This window comes from Akanthomyces muscarius, chromosome 6 (genome assembly GCF_028009165.1).
Source record: "Akanthomyces muscarius strain Ve6 chromosome 6, whole genome shotgun sequence".
Classification (NCBI taxonomy): domain Eukaryota; kingdom Fungi; phylum Ascomycota; class Sordariomycetes; order Hypocreales; family Cordycipitaceae; genus Akanthomyces; species Akanthomyces muscarius.
The window spans coordinates 3,806,668-3,831,965 of record NC_079246.1 but is presented as its reverse complement, the minus strand read 5'-3'; the positions used below and the strand labels follow the sequence as shown (position 1 = coordinate 3,831,965).

At 41.5% G+C, this 25,298-nt stretch overlaps 3 protein-coding genes across 3 annotated transcripts; 2 read left to right on the top strand and 1 right to left on the bottom strand.

Annotated features, from left to right (window-relative positions):
* Positions 1 to 6,850: 6,850 nt before the first annotated feature.
* On the top strand, positions 6,851 to 7,648 carry LMH87_001369 (uncharacterized protein; the record flags this gene model as incomplete). Its single annotated transcript, XM_056199433.1, has 1 exon — positions 6,851 to 7,648. One exon carries the CDS (start codon positions 6,851 to 6,853, stop codon positions 7,646 to 7,648), a length of 798 nt encoding a protein of 265 aa, XP_056056280.1.
* A 248-nt stretch (positions 7,649 to 7,896) lies between these two features.
* On the bottom strand, positions 7,897 to 12,256 carry LMH87_001368 (uncharacterized protein; the record flags this gene model as incomplete). Its single annotated transcript, XM_056199432.1, has 8 exons — positions 7,897 to 8,238; positions 8,300 to 8,395; positions 8,579 to 8,847; positions 8,918 to 9,050; positions 9,148 to 11,113; positions 11,198 to 11,255; positions 11,311 to 12,021; positions 12,094 to 12,256. The coding sequence occupies 8 exons, from the start codon at positions 12,254 to 12,256 to the stop codon at positions 7,897 to 7,899; spliced, it is 3,738 nt and encodes a 1,245-aa protein (XP_056056279.1).
* Positions 12,257 to 12,967: 711 nt separating this feature from the next.
* Positions 12,968 to 17,724, top strand: LMH87_001367 (uncharacterized protein; the record flags this gene model as incomplete). Its single annotated transcript, XM_056199431.1, has 5 exons — positions 12,968 to 13,789; positions 13,846 to 13,937; positions 13,995 to 15,160; positions 15,236 to 15,381; positions 15,433 to 17,724. 5 exons carry the CDS (start codon positions 12,968 to 12,970, stop codon positions 17,722 to 17,724), a joined length of 4,518 nt encoding a protein of 1,505 aa, XP_056056278.1.
* Positions 17,725 to 25,298: the final 7,574 nt, after the last annotated feature.

Here is a 25,298-nt window from a genome sequence, read left to right as displayed (position 1 = left end):
GGGCCGCCTTCCTGGACGAGCCCGGGTAAGTGAAAGAAACCGTCTGAGCATATGCTGAGCTAACAACCTCTAGTGCCGGTCCCCTTGGCGGCCCGATCCAGAAGATCGCGGATTTTCTGGAGGCCAAGGCGTGAGTAGAGAATCCTGTGCGAACAAGCTGAGCATATGCTGATTAATGTTAGTCGCGCTGATCCCGTCTGGCGCGCCGCGACCGGCGACAAGACTGGTCGTTTCCACCGCTCCCCGCCTGCTGTAAGTTTTAGTCTGAGCATATGCCGAGTACTCAAGATAATAATACTTTTTCTAGGCGCAGACCACCCCGCGCAAGCGCGGCCGCGGTGTAAGTATTAATCACTACGAACATGTACTGAGCATATGCTGACGAGTAATAGGCTGCTGTCCCGGACCGCTCCCCCTCCCCCTCCCAGGGCCCCCCCCGTAAGTATCTGAGCATATGCCCACAAGGTTCTAGGCTGACCCTCGACAAATAGCCCCGTCGAAGAAGCGCCGCCTTAACAAGGCGGCCACGGGCACCAAGGGTGCCGCCCCTGGTAAGTAGTACGCCGAGCATATGCTGACAGCATTCTGACAATCAATAGCTGCTACGCGCACCTCCACGCGCCAGGCCCAGCCTTCCAAGAAGGCTGCCGCCAACAAGGCCTGAGCATATGCCCAGCCTTTCCTCGGGACTTGGACAGTTTTTTGCTTTGTTGTTTTCGTGAATTTCAGGAGGGTGCTCAGCATATGCTGAGAGGCAGGCGGCGATGTTTTTGTTCCCGGCAAGCAGACCGGAAGGATACCCTCGGCATATGCCGAAAAATAAAAAGTCATTTCCCAATCTTTTCTGTCCCTCATGTGCATGTTGTGAGCATATGCCGAGAGATTTAAACGGCTACAGGCTGCCAGCTGCGCCTAGCTAGCGTAAGGCAGGCAGGCTACCCTACAGACCGCGCGGCGAGGCAGTCAACTTTTTTTCGGCATATGCTGAAATTCCAATACATAATACGGGCTAGTAGCGGGCAGGCAGCCCCTGGACACTTACTAGGTTATTTCGTAATCTAGCATATGCTCGCTATAAGTTATGCTTACTATAAAGATATTTCTATGCGGAGGAAAAATGCGTAAGCTATGGATTAATAATAATCCGTCCCGCCTAGTATAGAAATTAATCAGGCATATACCCCTCTTCCTCCTTACATCTTCTACTGAGATTCCTGTAAGATGGCGCGACAACTTCTATTAGAGTATACAGATATTGATGTGATAAATGCATCAAATCCATCAAAGTTTGGCTTCCATCATGGTCAGAATATTTATATCACTTTATCAGCATATGCTAACTCTATTTTAGGACCAGTTGAGAAGAAAAACACACAAATTCTCTCCCGTGTCAACACACACATTTGTGATATTATTGTCAACAGTACTGGCAGAATGTGTGGAAGGGTATATACTGAGAATGTGAATGTAGGTGGCCTAACATATGCCAGGCGCTTGCTAGGGATATACTTATCAAATACTTTAGTTTTATCGTCACATTCGAACAGCACATCCCTACCATATCCGCCTCCCAAATAAGGCGAATATATCAGACGAAGAACGCCTAATTGGAGAGAAGTAAGTATTCTTTTAGAATAGACGTGACATATGCTTACACTTAGTAGTACTATTCGCGCCTGGGTTCTCAATGGCGGTTGGCGTGATGCTCGGTACCAGCGTGAGCCAAAAAACCTACCAAAGACCTCATTTTTATATAAGGTAGCGACTGAGCTTGAGTATCTTGCGTAGGTATCTACTATTCATATTATACGCATATGCTAATAATCTTATAGCCAACAAGACCTAGCATTTGCACAGAAATATGGTAGACAATTCCATCGTTCAAGTTTCCGACAGATGTTGTTCGAAAATACATTCAACACACCGTGTGCATATGCTCACGGTGTGCCAGTCTCTCCCACATTAGATCCTACAACCACACGATCAGAGCGGGATCAAACCAGCATATGCTCAGACAACGGTCAACCAGACACCACAATTAACACAGACTCCTCACTTGAGGACACAGCCAGAATGTACACAGCTAGCAGTCAGCATATGCCTGAGGATATTACCTCTACAGAGTCCGTGATAAGAGTTAATAAGTCGCAGAGCATATGCTACGCAACTACTTCACCTAAAAAGACTACCCGGGCTTTACAAAAGTTATCACAAGTAAGCCACTTAGCATTTTCCTAGCATATACTTATTTAATATCTAATTTTCAATCTAGCGTAAAAAAACGAAAAAAAACTAGCTTATTCTTTTTTCCTTTCCTATATATAAATTAGTTAAGTATCTTTTAAAACTCTCTTAAGCATATACCTTGTCTGAGTCTTTGACACTTTTCTTTTATATGTTGAATATCCTCTTGAATAAGATCTTTATACTCCTCTCTGACCACCTTCTGCTGTAGAAGAAGTGCAGAAATCTCAGCATCATCAAATTGATCTATCTCTGGCATATGCCGGGGCCGTTTTGGTCGTAGAGATATCTGAGAAATTGATGGTAGTGAGCACGTTGCTGATGAGCTAGAGCGATCCCGTTTTTGTTGTTGTGGTGTTTTTGGTTCCTAGAGAAAGTTAGTCCTGGGAATATGCCTATATTATGTCTATTACTTACTGGTTTACAATCTGCATCAGTAATTGGTCTAATACGGCTTGGTGTTAAAGCTCTTATACTGATGATTGATAGATCATCATCCTGGCATATGCCCGCGGCTGGGACTGTAGATAGATCGATTGTTTCCAACTGATCACTATCTAACAGGCTATTAAGCTCAATTACAGTCATATGCCTAACTAGTGCTGGTGCTGTGAGAGGCTCTAGTAATGCAGTTGATGCCCCATCGGTTTTGGGCGTATGCCTACCGACTGCCGAGGAGGGCCGGGGCGTACCTGTCCCCTGTATTTGCGGATATGCCGGTTGTTGTGCAGGCATATGCTCCGCCAATGTCTGCACATCTTCTTGTGGTATATTTTGTGGTGATGGAGTAGGTGGTGTTATACGTGTATTCTCGGCATCATATAGGCCTACGTTGTTGGCCTGTATTGTGTGTTGTGACGAAGAGATTGCCGGCATGTGCCCAGAACCTGTTGAGGACGGGGGCTCAGAGGGTTGCAAGGATCTTTGTGGGACAGGAGTTGTTGGTGTATCGGAGGCATATGCTGACGCAGGGCTTGAGCCTTCGGGTCGAACATGGTAGGGATTCCGTGGGTTAAGGGGTAGGTTTGGCTGAGAGATACGTCGATCTTGCGCTATGCGATTAGTAGTATCTCGTCGAAGATATGCTCGGCTTATGCGGGCAACAGGCCCTCGATTATGCCATGTTACTGCTACTCCTAGGTCTGTTTGTGTTTGGACCTTGAAGCATTTCTCCAGCACATGCTGACGTAGCCCTAGGATACCTGATAGTAGGCTGCGGTGCTGTCCTACAGCAGAGTAGTCTTCCCAATGGCCACTCTCTGCGATATTCGTATTCTTCTGAGCATATAATCGCCATTTTGGAGGCACCTTTGAGGCACTTGCAACAAGCCCAGCAACAACCCAGGGAGCTGTTTTTGCTTTAAACCAACTTGCTCTCTCAGGGTGTGCCTCAATAAGCTGACGTACTTCCTCATTATAGATCTCAGCAGATGGTGAGTCTAGGAGCGACATATATGTATACTCATCAGGAGCATCAGGATGGTTATGTCGCCAGTTCCGTTGGACATGTACCTGGCAGAAGATAAGCACATGCTCTAAATGTTCTTGCCAGGTCCATCGTGAATCAAGACTTTGTAAGTAATTGCCAAGTCCTAATGATATTAGCTATATTCTCCGTATATGCTGTGTAGCTGCTCACCATGTGCTTGCTTCCCATCCATATCTGTCGTCACTGTATAGAACATAGGAGGAGGTCTTCCGTGTGGCATATGCTCGAGATGGTGCCAGCGTATGCTAAAGCCACCAATGTCACCAAGCCACCGAAACATTGCTGCGAACATCTATTTAGATCAGTAGTGTCCTGGGTATATGCTGGGCACTTACTTACATCAGTGTATGCCTCTGTAGTTGTGATTGTTGTTATAGCATAAATATATGTTTCGCGAACTAGATATGTAGGTTAGAGATAGGTATTATCTGGACTGGGCATATGCTTACGATTAGAAGTGTCATTCCAGCTTGAGATGCTAAGAATATTTGCTTTCCCTCGAATCATCTTAAAAGATAGATCAATTTGTATACATCTTGCCTTCTGAGCAGCAGAAGCCTGGCTTTTTGAGCATATGATGATCCAATACTCAGAGCCGTAGAATTTGATCTCACGTATCCATTGCTGGTTTGGCTCACGGATTTGGTCAAGGCAGAATTCTCGTTGTACACCTAGCATGGTTAGCGCATATGCCCACAACATTCTAAATAGCACTTACCTGCAATATCATTACCCTCAGGGTATTTAAGGAATCGTGCACGTATAAGTATTGCATGTATTTTATCCTCACAATTCAATGCTGGGTGGATGCTCCGAATATTCTTAGCCTTATACTTTTTAAGGAATTCATTAAGTAAAGGGCTTAAAAATATTTTCCCTATAGGGTATGTTATTAGCATATGCTTTAAATAGTATAGAATAATACTTACGAGCAGTTAGATATAATAAATCATCTCGCTCAGAGAGGGCATAAATAAGATGTTTAAGAATATCTTGTGGTATGTTTTTTGGTGGCGGTGGAACGTGGGTATGGACGTCGCGTGTGCTGAGCATATACCAAGGGAAACGGCGGTTATTAATTGGTATGTAGACGTCAAATTTAACACGGCAACTGTGTGGACGTAGGCGGGATATATCCTTATGCTGAAATACTATATATTATTAGCATATGCTCACTCTACATTCTATATATTCTTATCACTTACCACAGTCCTTTCTCCGTGTATTTGAGGCATCCCAAAAAGAGCAAGTATCGCGTAGAGGCTCCTCGGGCTCGTGTAACCCATACTCGACCATATGCTGAAGATATGCTAGGTCAATATTACCAATAACAACTCGGAGCTGTGTGTGCTGACAGGCCTCATTCGATGTTTGTGGACAGCCAATAAAGTACTGCCCGTCAGTCTGGACCCAGGTCATTAGTTGCTCTTCGCAGCATATGCCTGGTAGACTCTCAGGGTCTTCTGATACAGGGAGTAGCCGACAAGGGCGTCGTGAACTATCCCATATCTTCTTATATGCCAGGTATGCTGCTTCCGTCTTCATTCGTGTGCGTTCGTCAATCTCCATGGTATCAATACTTGTGGCATATGTTTGGCGTATGCGGCCAATATTCTCTGGGTTAAAACCATTATTCCAGTCGTCTTGGTAGGTTATAAGATCTTGCTTGATTTTTGAGCAGACTCGTATTCCAGTGCATTTGAAGGCCATATGCCAGCACTGTGCCTGCGCTCCTTTTCCAAGCATCTGCTCCCTATCTCTAGTCAGTATATGCTCAGCATCTGCACACTTGAAGAATTTACTCACAAGAATACCAGAGAAACAGTTGTGCATTTGCCAACCCGAGTTGAACCAAACTGTACCTAGTAGATAGTGAGCATAGCACTGGCATATGCCCAGTATTACTTACAATACTCATTTGCTCTTGTATGAAGTTTGTCACTTCCTCAACCTTATCGCCAGCATATGTCGGGGATATATTTGGTATAATATATACCAATCCATCCATCGATGCTTTTGGATAGCTTGGAAGAGCAATGCAATCAATCACTTTGCGAACGCTCACAGCACGCGCTCCGCGCCCACTGAGCATAAGCCCAGACTCTTCAATAATCTCTTTCGGGATATTAAAAAAGCTTGTAGGGTCATCGTCTTCGAGAGTGTTGGCGAATAGGTCCTTGATGTTGTTAGCATATGCCCAGAGCCTTATTAGGGTATTCTTACCTCATTATGCTGAAACAGCTGCCCCCAAGGGTTCACCGCGCTTGACTCTGGTGATGACATCATGTAATAATATTGAAGTTGATTTTTGTTGTGTGTGATAATAGCATATGTATGGCATATGCGAGGCTTATGTGCTTTATCATTTTTCTCCTTGTTATCTCTTCACTCAATTTTCTGACCGTCTTTTGCGCCATAGCATGAGAATTCTTCTACACCGTATTTATGGCCGGGGGCATATGCAGAGCTGGCTGCCGGCATATGCATGGCGTATGCAGATGAGCTTTCCGACAAGCGCACAGTACGTCCATTGCATATGCATTGCATATGCGGTCAAGACTCACCGCTTTTTGCCTTTTTGCCCCACCTGAACCTTCAATAGCTTTACGACCACCACCAGTGAGCTAGTCCCCCGCGCAGACGGACGTAATAGTCAAATCAAATCAAATTCGATCTGACAAATCCCGACTCCACCATGGGCACCAAAGAGCCAACTTGTTTGCCAACGATAACTTTCCTCTTTTCCTCTTTCAAAGACATGAGAAAACAAAAACACAAACACGTGGAGCGGATTCGTTCGCTAATAGGCATTGTTGCTAAACAGTGCCCACTCTGCGAACGCCTGGAAGGTTGCAGCCCTTGGAGGGTCCAAGGTCGCTCTTTAAATACATTAATTAATTTCACAAAGCGCGATTCTGTCACCGTATATTTCACTTGTCATGTGATCAAAGGCCCATAATAAACCGGTGCATGTGGTGCGAAGCCAAGCTGTAACTCTCAACCCTCTTTAAGAACCGGACTAACGGTTGCCAATCCTCACTGGCATACGGATACCGATACTCCTGAATACTTTCTAATTAAGATCTAGCATCAAGTTGCTATAGAACACGCGACATTATGGACGACGCTTTTCCACCGGTCGTCAAGGAGCTGTTGGAGCCATCGGAGCCATGGCACTACTGCCGAAAGAAACGCGGCTGCCATCGCGACCTGGCTAAGCTAAATCATTACTGTGCCGCTTCTCACTACGGCTGCACATGGGGATTTACGATATATAGGACCGTCTACACACCAGAGTCAGACGAGCTATTCCCAAAGGCCCTCGAAGTTCTGAACAAAATTGTGCGGCGATATACACATGTTCAGATTGACTGGGTAAGGCCCGTCTGGAACCCGGACCCGGCGCCCAACAACGAGCTGCTACGGCGCTTTCGCAACGAGGTGATTGAGGACCCCGTCGCCTTGAACAACGCGACAGTGGAGGCTATTGCCGCTCGGTTCCGCGCATTTGCCGAGGAGCTCAGCCCGTGTCCAGGGTACGAAAACGAGGACACGCGCTACAGGGTGTGTCTCATGGTGGATGAGCAGGCGATGAGGAACCTGCTGCGCGTGCCCGAGTACGAAGAGCGCGACGACAAGGGAGCCGCGTATTTTCTGTGCTGTCCGGTCATTTCGACCTGGGCGGATGAGGGGGACGGACTCGGCGTGTTCTGGTTCTACGGCGCGTGGAAACTCCTGCCGAGCCTGTGGTTCGGGCTCCTGGACGTACCGCTCTACCTGGTCGTGACCTCGGACCCAGTCAGGCCAGGAGTGCTGTGGCACGCAGGACTTGGGGCAGAGGATTCGGACAATTTTATGTCAGCTCCTTGGCTGGGGGAAACTGGGGAAGCCTGGTTGCCCTGGTTGTGCGAATAGCGCAGGTACAGCCGTTTTGGGACCGCGAAGAGTGACAAGAGTATCGAGCATCAATAGAATAAGATGATAAAAATTATAGTCATATAAAAGATCATAAATGATAGGAAAGACACCGGAGTATACACTAACCATATCTAGACGCTTTTTTTGTTCTTCTTTTCCTGGTTTTTTTCTCCCCACCTAACCAGTAGCTAACATTGGACGGGCCTTGGCTCCATCTTGGTCTAAATAACAGAAAAGCCAGACCTTTACTGCATGGTCTCAATAGGTAGCTCTATGTCTCTTGTATACCTAAATAGTGTCGACAGCCTTGCAATGAACATGATTACGTCATCGCTGTTGTCGTTGGCGTAGAGGTTTATCGCGCGCAGGTACCAGTCGTTGATGAAGTCGAGCGCGAGAAACTGCTGCTGCCGGAAAAGAGACTTCATGTACAAGCTCCAAACATGGACCACATCCACAGTCGCCCCCGGGTTTTGGATGTTGTATATGTTCTGTGCTCTCATAAGCTCCTCACGTACTGCCCAATACGTTCCCAACATGTTCTGCCAGACGATGTGGTCGCCGTAATAGCTGAATACGGCGATGATCTAGGAAATTTTAGTCTTTTTCCAACTTGAAACGTATTGATTATAGCATTCTCCTCCTTACCTGTCTTATCTCGCGGAGGAAGCTACCGTCGGTAGTCGCTCGATCTAGGTAATTTGCCATGATGTCATGCCCAACTGGCTCATTCAACTTCCAGATCTGCAGACGTGGTTAGTATCAACGCATCAGTAAAGTAAGAAGTAAGATGCGGCTAAAAAGAAAGAAAAAAAGGAAAGAAAGAAAGGAAGGAAGGAAGGAAGGAAGAAAGGAAGGAAGGAAGGAAGGAAGGAAGGAAGAAACAGAGAGTGAAAGTCGAGTATTTAAGATTGGTAACCATCTCACCTTTGTTTTCAACATATTCAGTCCGCCCTGTGCTAACACGAAATGGTCGCTGAAATCCAGACTCCCGAGAGCATTCATGATTCGAACAATTGGAACGCCGCTTAGTTGACCGCCCCTCATGGGAGGCCCGATACCATAATTCCTGCTCAAAGTCATAAAGAAGCTGGCCGGTACGCGGTAATGCGGATCCAAGGTCATGTCTGGGAAATGTCCACTTTCAGCAGCTCCAAAAAACCGGTATATGGTATTGAGCTCAAGAATGTGTTCCACTAGAACCCTGCCAGTTAATACGTAGTTTATCTCAGCTCATAGAGGCTCACAAGTATAGAAAGAACTTACTATGGTATCCAGGTTGTCCGAAAAGCACCACCTCATAATGAACCTCAACACTAACGCAATCACCATCGCCCGTAAATGTAAGACCGAAATTCCTTATAGGACTTGTGGCTGATAAGAGGTTGCTTGGTTGATACTAACAGAAAAAATGTATCTGTTAACGTCAAATATTCCGAGCAAACATAGATGACTGAGAAAACAATGTTTTCCTTAAAAGGAGATGTGTAACTTACCGCGAGAGAGAAAAAACTGAGTACCTGCCCTGTCGTAAATGATGTAGAGTAAGGTCGAGGATCACCTGGAGGGACTCTAGAGCCGGCGAATAGCACGGCTTTAGCACTTTCAGACGCATTAAAAACCCCAGTCTCATCGTCTCTTGTCTCCAGAAGCTCTGGAGACTCTGAGCCGTCAGACCGTCGCCTGCTGGTATCGGAGCTGTCATCCTCGGCGAATCCCTCGTCGCTGCATTCGTTGCCGCCTCCCGGACAGCAGACCTCTGTCTTGCAAGGGCAAGACACGCCTTTACCCTGTATCAACTGATTGTAGTGCGGGAGGTTGCAGGCGAATAGCGTCGAGAAGTGCGACCATCCATAGTCGTTTGCATATGCGCTGTTCTTGAGCCAGGACCAGATGAGCTGTGGCTTCAGGCCAGGGTACTTGGTGGCGACGACCTGCTCCCAAATGGCAACCTGGCTGCTAGTAGCCGTCTGCGTGACAATCAGACCAACAAACCGCACGACGCGCTCCTCGTCCGCGGAGGAGGCTCTCAGCTGCAGTTTGCCGCGCCGGACATGGCCCTTTGGCTCGTGACTTTCCGACAGCAGCGGGAGGGATCGTTTGAGCGAAGTGTTCTCGCATACGGGCCTCTTGATAAACTCTGTCAGCGTATCGCGATACAACGCGTCCTTGGAAGACTCTCGTTTTGTAACGGTCGCAGATCGGGGGATGCAGCATTTGGATCGGCCGCCGCGCTTACAGCGTCGGCCGTTGGCTCCGTCGTTGACAAAGGTATCCATGGCCACGCGGACTCGATCGGGCGGACAACCTGTACGGCAAAAGACACTGTCGTCCGCCGGGCCATCGCCGAGAGAGTCGTACCACTGGCAGTCCTCCCACTTCTGGTTCTCGCTGCTGTCGCAGCAGTACTTGCGCTCCTCGAGCTCGATCGGCGAGAGGAAGTCGTTCCAGTTCCTCATTCTACACTCGCCGCCGCCGTTTCCTGTCGACGACAGGGCGACCTCATCGGCTTCGCACTTGCCAGCGTCGCAATCGGGCCAGTTCAACCATTTGCATTGTTCGTGCAGCTTCATGTTGCTGCCGCCGACGGTGCAGCAGCCGGCCTGGTATTTGCCATTGTTACAGTGCTCCTGGAGAGCTCCGACCTCGGTGAAGCCAGAAGGGCACTTGGGATCGCATTTGCCATTGTTGTGCGTGTACCAGCCACACGTAGGCGCCTCGGTATCGGGAGGACAGCAGAAGTAATGCAGTCCACGGTCGCCGCAGCCTGTCGGATCGGCCATGCGCTCGTTCTTCCTCGCACCAGGTCCTTGGCGCATGACCCGAACCCAGTTACTCGGACACTCCTCGCCACAGTTTGTCCACATGCACTGCGGCTGCTTGGTGACGACCTTCTCGAGCCCGTCGTCGCTGCCCACCGGCAGGCGGACGAGGTTGGGAAGCGACGGGAACTTTCTACCAACGGCGAGGGCGAGTGCACCGGTAAAATCAGCATTCTTCGTGTCGTGTGATACGGCCCAGACCATGAGGCCACTCATGCACTGACTCCGAGCAAAGGCAGCCTTCAGTTTAAAGGTCTCCTCGTCATCGTATGCCACCCAGTGTCTGTCCCCGAAAGGCAATACCTTCACCGCGGCTTTCTTGTCCAGATACGGCTTCGCACTCGTTTCCTTTATGACGTCCAGTATTTCAGAGTTGAGCATGACGCTTACCTCCTTGCTGCATCTTTGAGCCGGCGCGCCCGATGCATAGGTGCACCCAGGCTGTCGACAGTTCCCGTCAACGGCCGTAAATGCTCGACCGTAGAATGCCATTCCAAGAACGACCTTGTTTGGGTTGATATTATTTCGCCACAGGAGATTCATACCTTCTTCTATTTCCGTCAGGTTGGTGTGCGCATTGAGATATGGGCCGACCCATTTGTTGCCTTGATCCCAAGTACCGTGAAGATCGTACGTCATCCTATAATGTTATTTTTAGTCAATTAGCACCTGTTTCTTTGGCCGAGTATTGAGACTTGTCCTTTTCTGTTTCAGTCCTACTCACATGTTGAAGAAATCCACGTGCGGTGCCAGTTTAACAATGTCGAAATGCTGCAGATACCCTTCGCTATTGGTTAGTAGAACTCTGCTGCAGCAATCTCGGCCGCATTAACTTACAATATGATGCCGGTAACGTAATACTTATTCCATCTCTTCCGCCTGTAGACTTGAGAGCTTTCTTCAAATCTGCCATGAAACTGGGGAAGTTCTCAAAATCTTCATCGCGGCCGCTGCGATCCTTTGCCCCGGGATACTCCCAATCGAGATCTACACCATCAAAATCGTATGTAGCCATAAAGCTTATCAGGGACTTGATAAATGCATCTTGGTTTGCTTTAGATCGAGCAATATCAGAAAATGTCGTTGCCGTTGGGCCAGGGTCATTGAACGTCCAGCCTCCAATTGCTATGAAGACTTTCAAATCTGGATCGAGGCGCTTGAGATAGGTCAACCGCTTGTAATACTCCGGATCTTTATGAGAAGCCGGCTGAATCTCAAAAGTGACTGGATTGATTGTAGCGAAAGCAAAGTTCAAATGCGTGTAAACGCCAAGAGGAATCTGCTCGGGGACGAATCGGTTGCATGGCCTCTGAGTTGACCAACCCTCGTAGTACCCGACCACGCGCTGCAACTCGTGGCCATCGCCACAAGACCTCTTCTTGACCTTTTTATTGCCGCAAAATTCCTCTGTGAGGCCGCAGAATCCGAATTTAGAACAGCAGACATTCAGAGGACACTTGACGCGCTCGGCATATTTGGAACCGAAACCGCCGGGGTCGCACTGGGACTTTCTGTCACAGTTGGCGACACAAATATCAGAGTTGCAGTCTTTTCAGTTATACTCTTATTAGTATACCTTTCCTTTTCGTCACGCGGTCATAGTTTAGGTCATAAACTCACATTCAGGACCGAGGCCGCAAAACCCCCATTTGGTGCAGCATCCAACAGCGCAATGGTTTGACGCGCTACAGTCCTGCGCGGTAACAGTTGTAAGAACATAAAAAAAAGCATATAGGAAGACAAGGAAACCCTTGCTGCGGTTGCCAACAAAGGAGGGGGCCATAGCAAGATACCGTCCACTCCAAGGCTGGTGAGAGATATGCATTGACAGTCACCGAATCAGGAAGCCTGTGGTGCTTTCAAGGAGTCTTATACTTGACGCATAACCATAACTGGCTCCAGAATTTACGACGACGGCCAGGAAGACAAAGAGTCTCCAGACAAATATAGTGCTCAATCTAACAAATGAAAATTAGATACCACGTGCTACGTCCGGAGCTTAGAAGTATTAGTTGTTTGATTATGATATATTTGATGCAATTTTAACGGTCGCTAGGAATCACCTATTCCAGCCTTTGAGGCTTGGCATTAGCCACTTTATTCTACGTAAACTGGGTCAAATAAATATAAGTTGATTGGGCCCACGCAGCCTACTGCTGACGAGCGGTACAGAATTCACCAGATGACACGCAACAATACTCATTGGCGAGTTTTCACCTGAAGGAACAACTGCGGCCGAGTTTCATTACACGTAAAGTGAAGAACGAAAATGGGGGCGTGGCACGTGTAATATACTATGGAAAACTTTTAATTGCCTGTTAAATTGCCAATTTCGCGTAACGGTACTCACTAGTTCAAGTGACAAGCTTTTTCCTTTAAGTCGCTCGCCCACGCCAATTTGTCAAATGGCAGACCGCACTTCATTTTATTCGCGTTCGCCCCCCCCCCCCCCCCCCCCCAAAAGCTGCAGATATTTGAGACTTTCACAGTCACTATGCGATTTGCGCAAGTCCTTAGCGCAGGACTGCTCCATCTCCCAGTTGCGTCCTGCCAGACAGTCGCCGGTCCAGAGCTTGCGAATGCAACACTGCCAGCCAATAACAGTGCGGCTGCTCTCATCTCTCAAGCCCTCAGAACCCTCGAAAAGATCAACTTAGCTCGATTTGAGAGCCCAGTTTTCAATAAATACGAGTTCAAGCTGCAAGAGGAAGACGCGGCAGGCTCGAGCAAGCTTGCCCAACCACTGCGATACTTGCCAGACGAGAAGCATGCTGTCAGGCGGAGCAACATAACCTCTGACGGCACGCAAAACGTTACAAGCTACACGATTCCGGATGAGCTCAGACAGGCAGCCCGGGATCTTGCCGAGTCGACGGCGCAGGTTCCCTCTGGCGATCATGAGCAGATTGCAAGGGAGATGCGAGAGAAGTATAGCTCTGGAATGACAAATGATACCGAGGTTCCCCAAAGCTTAGACGCTCCAGAAGGACGACTGTCCGTCTTTGCAGATGATGCAGCTGGCGTTGGAAAACGTGACACCGGGTATTGGTTGATTGACGACCAGAGCTTTCCTGGTCAAAGCCCGTTCGCGCCTGCTGGCTACAGAGTCTGGAGAAACGTGAAAGACTATGGAGCCAAAGGTGATGGCAAAGCCGATGATACAGAAGCAATCAACAGGGCAATTGCCAACGGCGGCAGATGTGGTCCGGACTGCGGCTCCAGTACCATCTATCCTGCTGTCGTGTATTTTCCGTCAGGCACCTACCTTGTTAGCAGCCCTATCATCCAGTACTACAATACACAGCTTCTAGGTGACGTAAGAATATCTAAGTGTATATCATTGGAAACTTCGAGGCTAACAAAGCATGAAAGCCCAAGAACGTGCCAACCATCCTCGCTGCCCAAAGCTTCGTCGGCCTAGGCGTCATTACTAGCAACGTCTATGTTGGAGACGACATTGGCTGGTATGAATAATCTCTTGATAATATAAGATTCTGAAGTCATATCTAACACTCAAGCAGGTATTTAAACACAAACAACTTCCTGCGCAGCGTTAAGAATTTCAAAATGGATATCCGTCTTACGGAGCGCCGGGCATACATCTGCGCGATCCATTGGCAGGTCGCGCAGGGCACGTCGCTCGAAAATATTGAGTTTTACATGCTGTACAATTCAGATTACCCAGACAACACACAGCAGGGGATCTACATGGAAAATGGTTCCGGCGGCTTCCTGTCAGAGCTTGTCTTTGTCGGTGGCAACTTCGGAGCGTACTTTGGCAACCAGCAATTTACGACTAGCCATTTGGTCTTTGCCCGAAGCAACACAGCGCTTCAGGTACACTGGGACTGGGCATGGACTATGCAAGATTTCATCATCGAAAGCTGCACGCGCGGATTGGTGATCACAGGTGGCGCGGGCGGTTCCCACAGCACCGGCCAAGGCGTCGGGTCGCTGCTGCTAACCGACACTATCATCGCCAATACCCCGGCCGGAATCGTCACATCTCTGCAGGCCGATAGCTCGACCTCATTTCTCATGCAAAACGTGGGCTTCTTCAATGTCACGGCCGCAGTCAAGGATACCGTCAAGAATCGCGATCTGCTGGCCGGCGGACAGGAGGTGCACGTTCCCAGCTGGGGGTTCGGTCGCGTCACAGACGCCAAGGGAACGAGCCGTTTCGTTGATGCGGACTACATCCCCGCGATGAACCGCAGCGAGGAGCTTCTTGGAAGCGCATACGATAAGATGCAGCGCAACCTCTTCACGCGTCGTCGGCCAAAGTACTACGACGTTCCACGCAATAAGATTATGAATGTTCGGCAGCTCGGCGCAAAGGGCGACGGGAAAACAGACGACACCTACGTTTTGAACGCCATTCTCCAAGGGGCAGCCAATACATCATCTGTTGTGTATTTCCCCTTTGGAGTGTATCTGGTGAGGGACACGGTGAAATTCCCAATCGGCTCTAGAGTAATAGGTCAGGCTTGGTCGCAGATCATGGCAACGGGCGCAAAGTTTGAGAATGAAGCAGAGCCTCGTGCGGTTGTCCAGGTTGGAGAGCCTGGAGAACGTGGAATCATTGAGATCCAGGATATGATGGTGACGGTCTCTGGCGCGACTGCAGGCGCCGTCCTCATGGAATGGAATGCTCAAGAGTCAAGCAAAGGATCAGTGGGAATGTGGGGTAAGTCTTCAACTGGCGCAATGGCTTTCTGAAGCAAAAAGCTCGTGATGTTAATCGGTTTCTTCCTTGTTCTAGATTCTCACTTTCGCGTGGGAGGTGCAATTGGGTCTAAGCTGCAGAAAGCCCAGTGCCCCAAACTCACCGGAGCGGTCAATGCGCAATGCAAGGCCGCCTCGCTTCTGCTTCATCTAAAACCCGAGTCAACAGCATATCTCGAAAATGTATGGGCATGGGTCGCAGACCATGATCTCGATACTGTAACCCAGGACCAGATCGACATTTACGTTGGGCGTGGCATTCTCATCGAAAGTCAGCGAGCTTGGCTGTGGGGGACGGCCTCGGAGCACGCTGTCTTTTATCAGTATCAGCTTTCGGGTGCTAAAAACATCTTGATGGGAATGATACAGACAGAGTCACCGTATTATCAACCTTCTCCAATGGCACCACAGCCATTCAAGGCTGGAACATTTCCCAACGATCCGACCTTTAGTGATTGCAGCCCAACCGACTTGCGCTGTGCCTCCTCTTGGGCCGTTCGCCTGATCGACTCGTCATCCATTTACATGCTCGGTTCTGGATTGTACTCGTGGTTTTCCCAATATTCACAAGATTGCTTAAAGACGGAAGACTGCCAAGCTCGTGCAATCGATATTCAGAACAGCCATGACATCTGGATATACAACCTTTGCACAAAGGCCATTGTCGAGATGGTGTCACCGCTCGGCGCTGTGCCGACATACGCCAAAGATAATATCAATGGTTTCCTCTCTTCTATTCTGGCGTGGCTCCAGGGCTCCAAGGAAGTCAGTGGCAGGTACAAGTTTCCTGGATTTGAGGTTTACACCGCCGACGGGTTGCAGAATGTCCCACTACCCGATCTTTGCAAGTCCGCCTTGACTTCCAAGATTCTATGTGTCGACTTGGTCTCCTCGTTCGCTGAACCGCAGTATCGCGGCTCACTATCAAGTGCGAAGCTGATGGACGCCGTCTGTGATGAAGGATGCGGGCTGTCCTTGAAGTCCTGGTTTGACAACGTCAACGATAACTGCAATGGCTACAACATCTCCAGTCAGATTCCCACCTTGCTTGGTGGACGCATGTGGGCGGGAGTCAATGAAACCTGTTCCAAGGATCCAAAGTCGGACCGTTATTGCAACGATATCATTAGGGATTTCACGCTCGTCAGCGATGTGCAGAGCATGCCACAGAACGAGCTTTGTTCAGACTGCTACGCCGGTCGCCTTCGGATGATGCAACGTTCGTCCTACTCCATTTATGGCGAAATGTACAAAGATTCGCTCGATTTCGTTGTGAAAAAGTGTGGAATCAAGTCCGACACATCCATCCCTCCATCGGTCGCTCCGCCGGCGGAGATTCCAAGGTCTGACCTCTGCGTATCGCAGCAGTGGTATGAAGTACCTGACAATGGCCAGTCCTGTGACTCCATTGCGTTGTCCAAAAATGTCTCTTCAGCGGCACTGTATGGCACGAATCCAACCATTGCCAATTGCAGCGCTATTCAGCCGGGACTCAAAATTTGTTTGCCCCTCAGCTGCGCCCATGTCTACAAAGTTCAACCCGATGATACCTGCAGCAGCATAGAGGCTAACTACATACTTGGTGAGCTTCCAGGTAGCCTTCGACACTACAATTCATGGCTCTACTTTGATTGCAGCAACCTCCACACCGCTGCTTCCGCGTTAGGGCGGGTCGTCTGTCTCGCGCCGCAGAATGGACAGTTCAACAGCACAGTCGGGTCTCCCGTTGCGCCGAAGCAAGCAGATGGATATGCGAATACAGTCATTCCTCCTCCAGACAGTGGTGTAGTTGCGAAGAACACGACCAGGAGGTGTGGGCGATGGCACGTTGCCGACAAGGACGATGACTGCGTTTCGATCTGCTTGAAAAACAAGATTGACATTTCCCTTTTCCTGAAAGTCAATCCCTCCCTCAGTACACAGGACTGCACCGCCACACTGGTGAGGTCCTATGCATACTGCGCAGGGCCTGTGCACGATTGGGATGCTCAGATCCAACCACCCACACCCTCGATTGATCGACCCAACGACGGGCCAGAGTATTGGACCTCATACGGCGGCGAGTTCCGTATCGTAAAGCGTGAGATAACTGGCAAGTACTCTGAAGGCGGCAGAGCCATACACCAAATACCGTTCGCGGACTTCACGCTGGACGTGTATACGCGAGTAGAGCGTGGTGGTAACAGTGGTGTCGTCTTCCGTGACCAGGCCACCGTCCGCGGCGATACTAGTTTCCGGGGATACTACTTTGGTATCTCGACAGACGGCTACGCGGTCCTTGGATACGAGAACAATGGTTGGAGAGATCTTGCCAAGGTGCCAGCCACCATTAAGGACTCTTCCAAAGGAATTCATCGTCTTGGAGTAGTGGCGCGAGGAGATCTCATTTCTGTCTACCTGGATGATGCCGCAATGAAAAATCCAATCATGCAAGTCAGAGACGGGACTTACAAGGACGGTAGGGTTGGGGTGCGTGTGTATAAGACGTCAGCCGCGTGGGCCGACGTCACGGTTCGATACGTCTAGTAAGCAGTCGGTCTTTTCGAAATACATAAATAGACCTATACTGTACCTGTACTTTTTTCCACAAAGGTTTAAGAATGTCTATTAATGCGCTAATCCGAAAACGTCCTCCCACCAAAATTGCTGCAAAACTAGTGGTGGTGTTAATTTCTCAAGATCATTGATTGTTGCTTCCGCCGCCACCTCGGACGGCGGAGTCAGTGCGAATGGCCTCAAACAGTGGCTGAAACAGACCTCACGCGGGGTGGTCTCAACACCAATTCAGTCGTACGTTATCCATAGCTAGAGGACTATGAATGAGCATCAACATTATACCGGAATAACCTCGTTACCCATCGTGATATCTCGCCCGATAGAAGCCTTGCGCTTCCAACAGTATTAGTTTTGGATGGTTATTATATTGAGTGCTCGGTAGTGGACACAGAACTCAAGACCACCTCCTGGTTTCTTTGTAAATAACACTAGCGAGGCTACTAGCAGGCTTTCTATCTATACGCGTATAGATTATTTAATCTATATATAATTTTCTATACTCTATATTCTATATTCTATATAGCGAAATTCTAATCTATATACTTTCTATATACTTTCTATATACTTTCTATACACTTTCTATATATTAAAGAATTAATTCTCCTTTTATAAACCTACTTATATAGGACTAGTTACTCCTTTATAGTATCTAGCCTTATCTTACTAACTATTATATTATCTCTCTATTTATAGTGTTAGTAGATCTAGAATAGCTTTCCTTATTTATTATAATATAAGGAATTTCTTAGATATATTAGATATATTAGATAAAAAATACAAATAAGTTTATTATAAAAGAAAATATTTAAAATAGTTTTTAAAGTATTAGAATTACCTTTTTTAATTATAAAATAGTTATTTTTATTTTAAAGACTTAAATTTATAATACTAAGTCTTTTAAACTTATATTTAAAATTAGTAAGATTTTAAGTCTTTTAGATATTAAGTATAATAAATAAAATAATCTTATAATATTTAATTTTAAAGAAATAAATTATTAGTTACTTAAATAGCTTTTTAAGTAAAAGTCTTAATATACTTAATATAGTTAATAAGTGAGCGGGCTAGATAAGTGAGCGGGCCACTTTACTTAACCTTTCACCCTTTAACCTTTAATAATTTAACTATAATATAAAAAAACACCTAAAACTAATTAGAATCCTCTTCCTTACTAGTTTCTATATTTATAATATAAGTATATATATTATATCCTATCTAGCTATATATACTATATTACTAACTATATATTTTAACCCTTACTTTATAATAACTATAAGTCTATATTTTATTCTTTACTTAACTATTTATATTTATTTACTCTTTTAAATCTCTTATATCTTATATAAAAAGAGATCTTTTAGTTTATAGTCTAGTCTTTTTAGCTTACTAATACTTACTAAGTAGCTTATTTATAGCCTTAAAGGTATATACCTATATATATAAAAGAGTAACCTTGTATATAATAACTATTATACCTTTTTTAAAACTATTAAGTATATTAAGACTTTAGTTAGAGAGCTATTTAGGTGATTAATAATTCGTTTTTTTAGAATTAAAGACTATAAAACCATTTTAGTAATAATACTTAATATCTAAAAGACCTAAGACCTAGCTAATCTTAGATATAAGTTTAAAGGACTTAGTATTATAAACTTAAGTTCTAAGGTAGAAATAACCTTTTTAGGATTAAAAGGGGTAATCTTAGTGCCTTAAAAACCACCCTAGATATTTTCCTTAATAAAAGACTTATTAAAAGTATTAATATAGTTTATAAGTAAATAAGCCACCTAAATAAGTAGGCTACTTTTTAGGACCTTATAATAAAAAATATACTTTAATAAACTAAAATAAAATCTAGTTAATAAAAATTAATTATAATTATTTAAAAAAGTGATTTTTATTATCTTTTTATATATCCTAGAATTATAGTTAATTTTATTATAATTATTATAGTACTAATAGTATAACTTAGGCTATATTAATAAACCTAGACTTTTAGACTTATTATATCTTCTTTTACCCTTCCCCTATAACTAAATAGCTAAATTTGTACTAGCCTTTAAAGTAAGAGATCTTTTAGTCTATAAGTGTTTTTTTTTTATATATTAATACTAAGAAAGTTATATATTTATTACCTCTAGCTTATTAATTTATTCTTATATTAGTACTATTTATTATATTACTTTTATTATATACTTTAATAACTAAGAGATATTTATAATAATTTTACTTAAAAAGCTACTCTAATAAATTCTTATCTTTTTTTTAATATATTCTATTTAAGATAGAGTCTCTATTAGGTTATTAGGGGTTTTTAGAAGTTAGGGAAGTTCTTAACTATTAGTAGTACTAAGAGTAATAAAGTTTATAACTTTATATTAAGCTATAAAATAATATATTCTAAATTAAAAGGATAAATCTTAGCGCCTTAAAAACCACTAAGGATATTTAATTTAGTTATAAAAGCTTTATATATTAAGTAAATTATAGAAAAGAATTCTTTTTTAGTAATATAGGTAACTTTAATATATATTAGATTATTAATTATATTACTATATATACATTTTAATAACTAAAAATAGGTAATATCTAATAGTTAAAGTATATATAATAAATAAGTAAGTATATATAATATAATTATATTATTTATTTTATAATATAGCTTAAAGTTTATAAAATAATAACCTTTATACCTATTAAGGATTAATAGCTTATATTTACTAATTCTTTTAGTCTTTATATATAGATTAAAATATTTAAACTATTTTAAGCACTTCTTATTTATAGTCTATCTATTTTTAGTAATAAAAATAGCTTAGTTATAAAGTAAGGGGCTATTTTTATACTAAAAGGAGAGGTAGGTTTTACTTATAATAATAATAAATAGAGGAATAATAATACTAGCTATACTAATATACTCTATTATTATTACCTAAATATAATTTCCTTATTATATTTTCTAACCTTTTTAATATCTTTTTATACTTATAATAACTATTTTAAATAATATTTAGCCTATTATAAATCCTATCTTATTAAAGTTATAAATCTCCCTCTTTTATATATTATATTTTATAATAGTATTTTTTATAAGCTAAAACTAGTCTTAATATTACTTTAAATCTTTATATTAGACTCTTTAATAGTTAATTTAATATAATAAAGATATAATAAGTTCTAAATATTACCTAATAAAGTTTATAAATTAATACTTTATAATTAGAATATTATATTTAAGCTCTAGTAGGTAGTTAGTTATAGCTTTTATATTATATAAGTAAGGTAGTTAAGATTATATATTTAGATTAAGAATATACTAAATAAGAAGATTTTCTTCTTTATTTATTAATTTTTAAGAGTATATTATTATATTAGCTTAACTTAATTATTCTTATTAATAATATATTAGTATTATTTATAGTATATTATAGATATAAGTTATATTTTAGAGTAATAATATAAGGTCTTTTTTTAAAGCCTTAAGGGTATTAATAATATCTTTTTTATTTAGAGTTAAAACTATTTTATCCTATTAAGTTAATAGAGTTTAAATATAGTTAATTAAAAAATAATATAAAGTGATATACTTACTTAGGTAGCCTACTTACTTATAAACTATATTATTAAAAGTATTAAAGAATATAAAGAAGAAGTCTTTTTTAGTAATATATATAATACTAGCTATAAAGGTACTAGGCTTTAGCCCACTATTATAACTAAGATAGTACGGGTTAAGTATTAGCCGGCTAAGCTTAGGGTTGACTTCACTAAGACCCCAGCTAAACTCCACACTAACTCTATATAAAACCTAGACTACTATAAAATAAAAAGGGCTTACTATCTTCCCATTTCTTCTCCTTCTTCTCCTTAAGAGAGTTAATAATAATTATAACGCCTATTTATAGACACCCTAGGGCTAGTCTATAATAATTAACTCTTTTTACTAAAGGAATATAAAATAGAAGGCTACCTAACCTATAAGGAGCCTTTAAATAAATACTATTCTCTCTAAGAATAAAATAAAGCACTATAAGAGTAAAATATACTTATATAAGCCTAGATAAGGGTAGTATAGGAATAACTCTAAGCCCTATAGGGTATAGGGAATCCACCCTATTATACTATATAGGCCCCCCTAATCTAACTAGGAAATAATATTTATATACCTAGGAGGAAACCTCTCCTACTTAAAGAGAAGTATAATAGTAAATTAGATTTATTCTAAGGTTAGAAAAAGGCGATTAAGTATAAGCTAGAAATTAATATAGACTTTATTAGCCCTCTAAAGTCCTAATTTATATATATTTAGAATAATCTTAGCCTAGTAGCCTAATAAAAAGTTATTATATATTTTAAAGAGGGTGGCTAATATAGTAATACTAATTTATATAATTTCCTTTATTATCTAAGTGGAGTGTTTAATAACCTACACTAATAGGAACTTACTTTAAGTAGAATTAGTTAACTATAATAAGGGGAATAGGAGTCTTTCTCTAAGTTCTATATCCACTTTAAGTAATAGCTAGCCCTAATAGGAGGTCTATTATAGGTAGATAAGATTAAGTTAGATAAACTTTATCCTACACTCTTAGATATTATAAGATATTTTATTATTAATTAGGGGGTTTCTAGAAGCTATTATAATACTACTATATAATAGCTATAATCCTTTATAGTTAACCTAAAATCCTACTAGATTAAAGTAATATTAAAACCACCCCTAAATAGGAGAAGCTAATATTATATTAATTATAAAAGAGACTTTATTATAATAGGAATTAATATACTCCTAATACTACCCTTAGTTACTATCTAAAATATCTAGGGGAATTTAAAGTAAAAGTAAGCCTTATAGGTTTTATAAGAAGTTATAAGTATATAATAAGAATCTAGCGCCTATCTTTAATATAGGTAAGATAGATACTATATTAAGAAATATAAGTTTATATAAGCCCTCCCCCTAATAGGTATTAATTAAATAAATACTAGCTTAAAACCTAATAAATCCACTATAAGCTTAGAAAATAATAAACCCTAAAAAAAAGTCTCCCTTTAAAGTAACTAAAATAGTTAGTCTTAAATAATATACTAAATACTAAGTTATAGAATAAGATAGTTTAAAAGTAGGTAAAAAAAAGAATAAATACTTAACCCTTCCTAATACTAGCTATATTAGAGGCTTCTACTTTACTTAATATTTTTATAGACTTAGACTATAACTATTATAGAGCTATTTAGGAGGGTATAACTAAGTAATTAGGCCTTTAACTTATACCTTTACCTACTAAATGAAATATTTAACTAGTAATAAGAAAAGGCCTTAAGTTTATAGTCTCTTATATAGTATAGGTAAGTATTAATATTAATAGCTAGTCTTTTCTAGTACTATTTTATATTATCCCCTTACTAGCTTACTCTATTATTTTAGGCCTTCTATAATTAAGACACTATAACCTAGTCTTAGATATAAGTATAAGCTATATATACCCCTAATTAACCCTAGACTAGTAAATATATATACTAGATAAAAGGTTAAAAGTATAAGGACACTTATTCCTTAATAGATACTAACTTTATAAGGTATTAAAATATAAATATATAGAAACTAGCTAGGAAGTTCTAGTACTTATAATAAGTATCTTTAAGATTAACTCCTTATTATAGAAGTCCTTATCCCCTAGGAAATAGCTTCTAACTTAATATAAAGAATATACTAATCTGTTTTTAGAAGACACTATATTAAGCCTCCTACTAAATTAGTTAGGCTTTAATTATATAATTAATATTAAGAGAAAAGCTAATAGGACGCCTAAATAACTCCTATATAGGCGCCTATATTAAATATTATATAAATAATTATTAGAGCTATATTAATAACTTATATCCCTACTTAATAAGGGCTAGATCTATATAAGTTCCTTACTAGCTATAGCACTTATCTTACTTATTAAAAAACCTAATAGTAAATAGAGATTTTATATAGACTATAAGGCCCTTAATATAATTATAAAAGAAGACTAATATCCTCTCTTACTTATTAAAGAGACCCTATATTTATTCTTAATAGTAAAATAGTTTACTAAGTTAGACATCTAAGTGGCTTTCTATTAGCTATATATAGCTTTTAGATTTAAAAAGTATATAGTATTTTATACCTACTTTAGCCTTTTTAAGTAGCTTATATATCTATTTAGGCTTATAGGTACTCCTACTAGTTTCTAATACTATATTAACTAGACTCTAGGTAAGACACTTAATAACTTTATATCTATATACCTAGATAATATAATTATCTATAACTTAGATATACTTAAAGAATATAAGGAAAAGGTTAAGGTAGTATTAGATAAGCTAGTAAAAGCTAGACTATTTTTAGATATTAATAAGTGTGAATTCTTAGTTATAAATGTTAAGTACCTAGGGTTTATAGTAGAGGTAGGGAAATCGCTTAAACTAGACCTAGAGAAGATTAAAGCTATATAGTAGTAAGAGGCCCCTACTAAGGTATATAGAGTATATAGCTTTTTTAGCTTTATAAACTTTTATAGGGATTTTATTTTTAATTTCTCTTTATTTACTAAACCCCTAATATATCTTACCTATAAGGGCGTCCTATTTATATAAGGAAGGTAAGAGGATAACACTTTTAAGTAACTTAAGTCCTTATTCTTATCTAATCTCTACCTTACCCTATAAGATCCTAATTAGAATATAATTATTAAAATAGATTATTTAGGAATAGGGCTTAGTAGTTATCTATTATAGGTAGATAATAATAATATTCTACACCTAGTAGTATACTATTCCGCTAAACTCTTATTAGTTAAATATAACTATACTATCTATAATAAAAAACTCCTTATTATAATAGTATATCTAAAAGCCTAAGAGGCTAAGCTATAAGGATAAGAAAATATATTTATAATCCTTACTAACTATAAAAACCTTAAATACTTTACTAAACTATAAGTTATTTCTAAATAGTAGGTATAATAGTTAGAATTCTTATCTTTATTTTAATACTAATTATACTATTAACTAGGCCCCCTTATAGCTTACCTTAACGCTCTTAGTTACCTTAAATAGTTTAAGGATAGCCTTAATTAACCCTTAACTAAGATCTTAAAGTCTATTAATATTATAGTAATTAAATCTAGCTATTCCTTATCCCCCTTTTTAGATAAAAGTTTAATAACTTTATAGAAGACTAGTTTAAAGGTAAATATATCCTATATAGAAAAGGTAAAAGTTATTTAAGAAAGAGCTTACTCTTTTTTATTTAAAATAAATTATAGGGAGTAAATAATAGACTATACTATCTTAGTATATAGGATACTCTAATTTTATAACTATATATAGGTACCTAGTTAGGAGCCCCTAATAACTATACTTATTAAACGCGCTTATATATCTAATATAATAGTGCACTTAGGGCGGAATAGTATATTTTAGATATTAATTCGCGACTATTACTAGTTAGGATTATTATAAGATATAATATATTATATTAGGAATTACCCTTATTATAGTATATATAAGTTAAG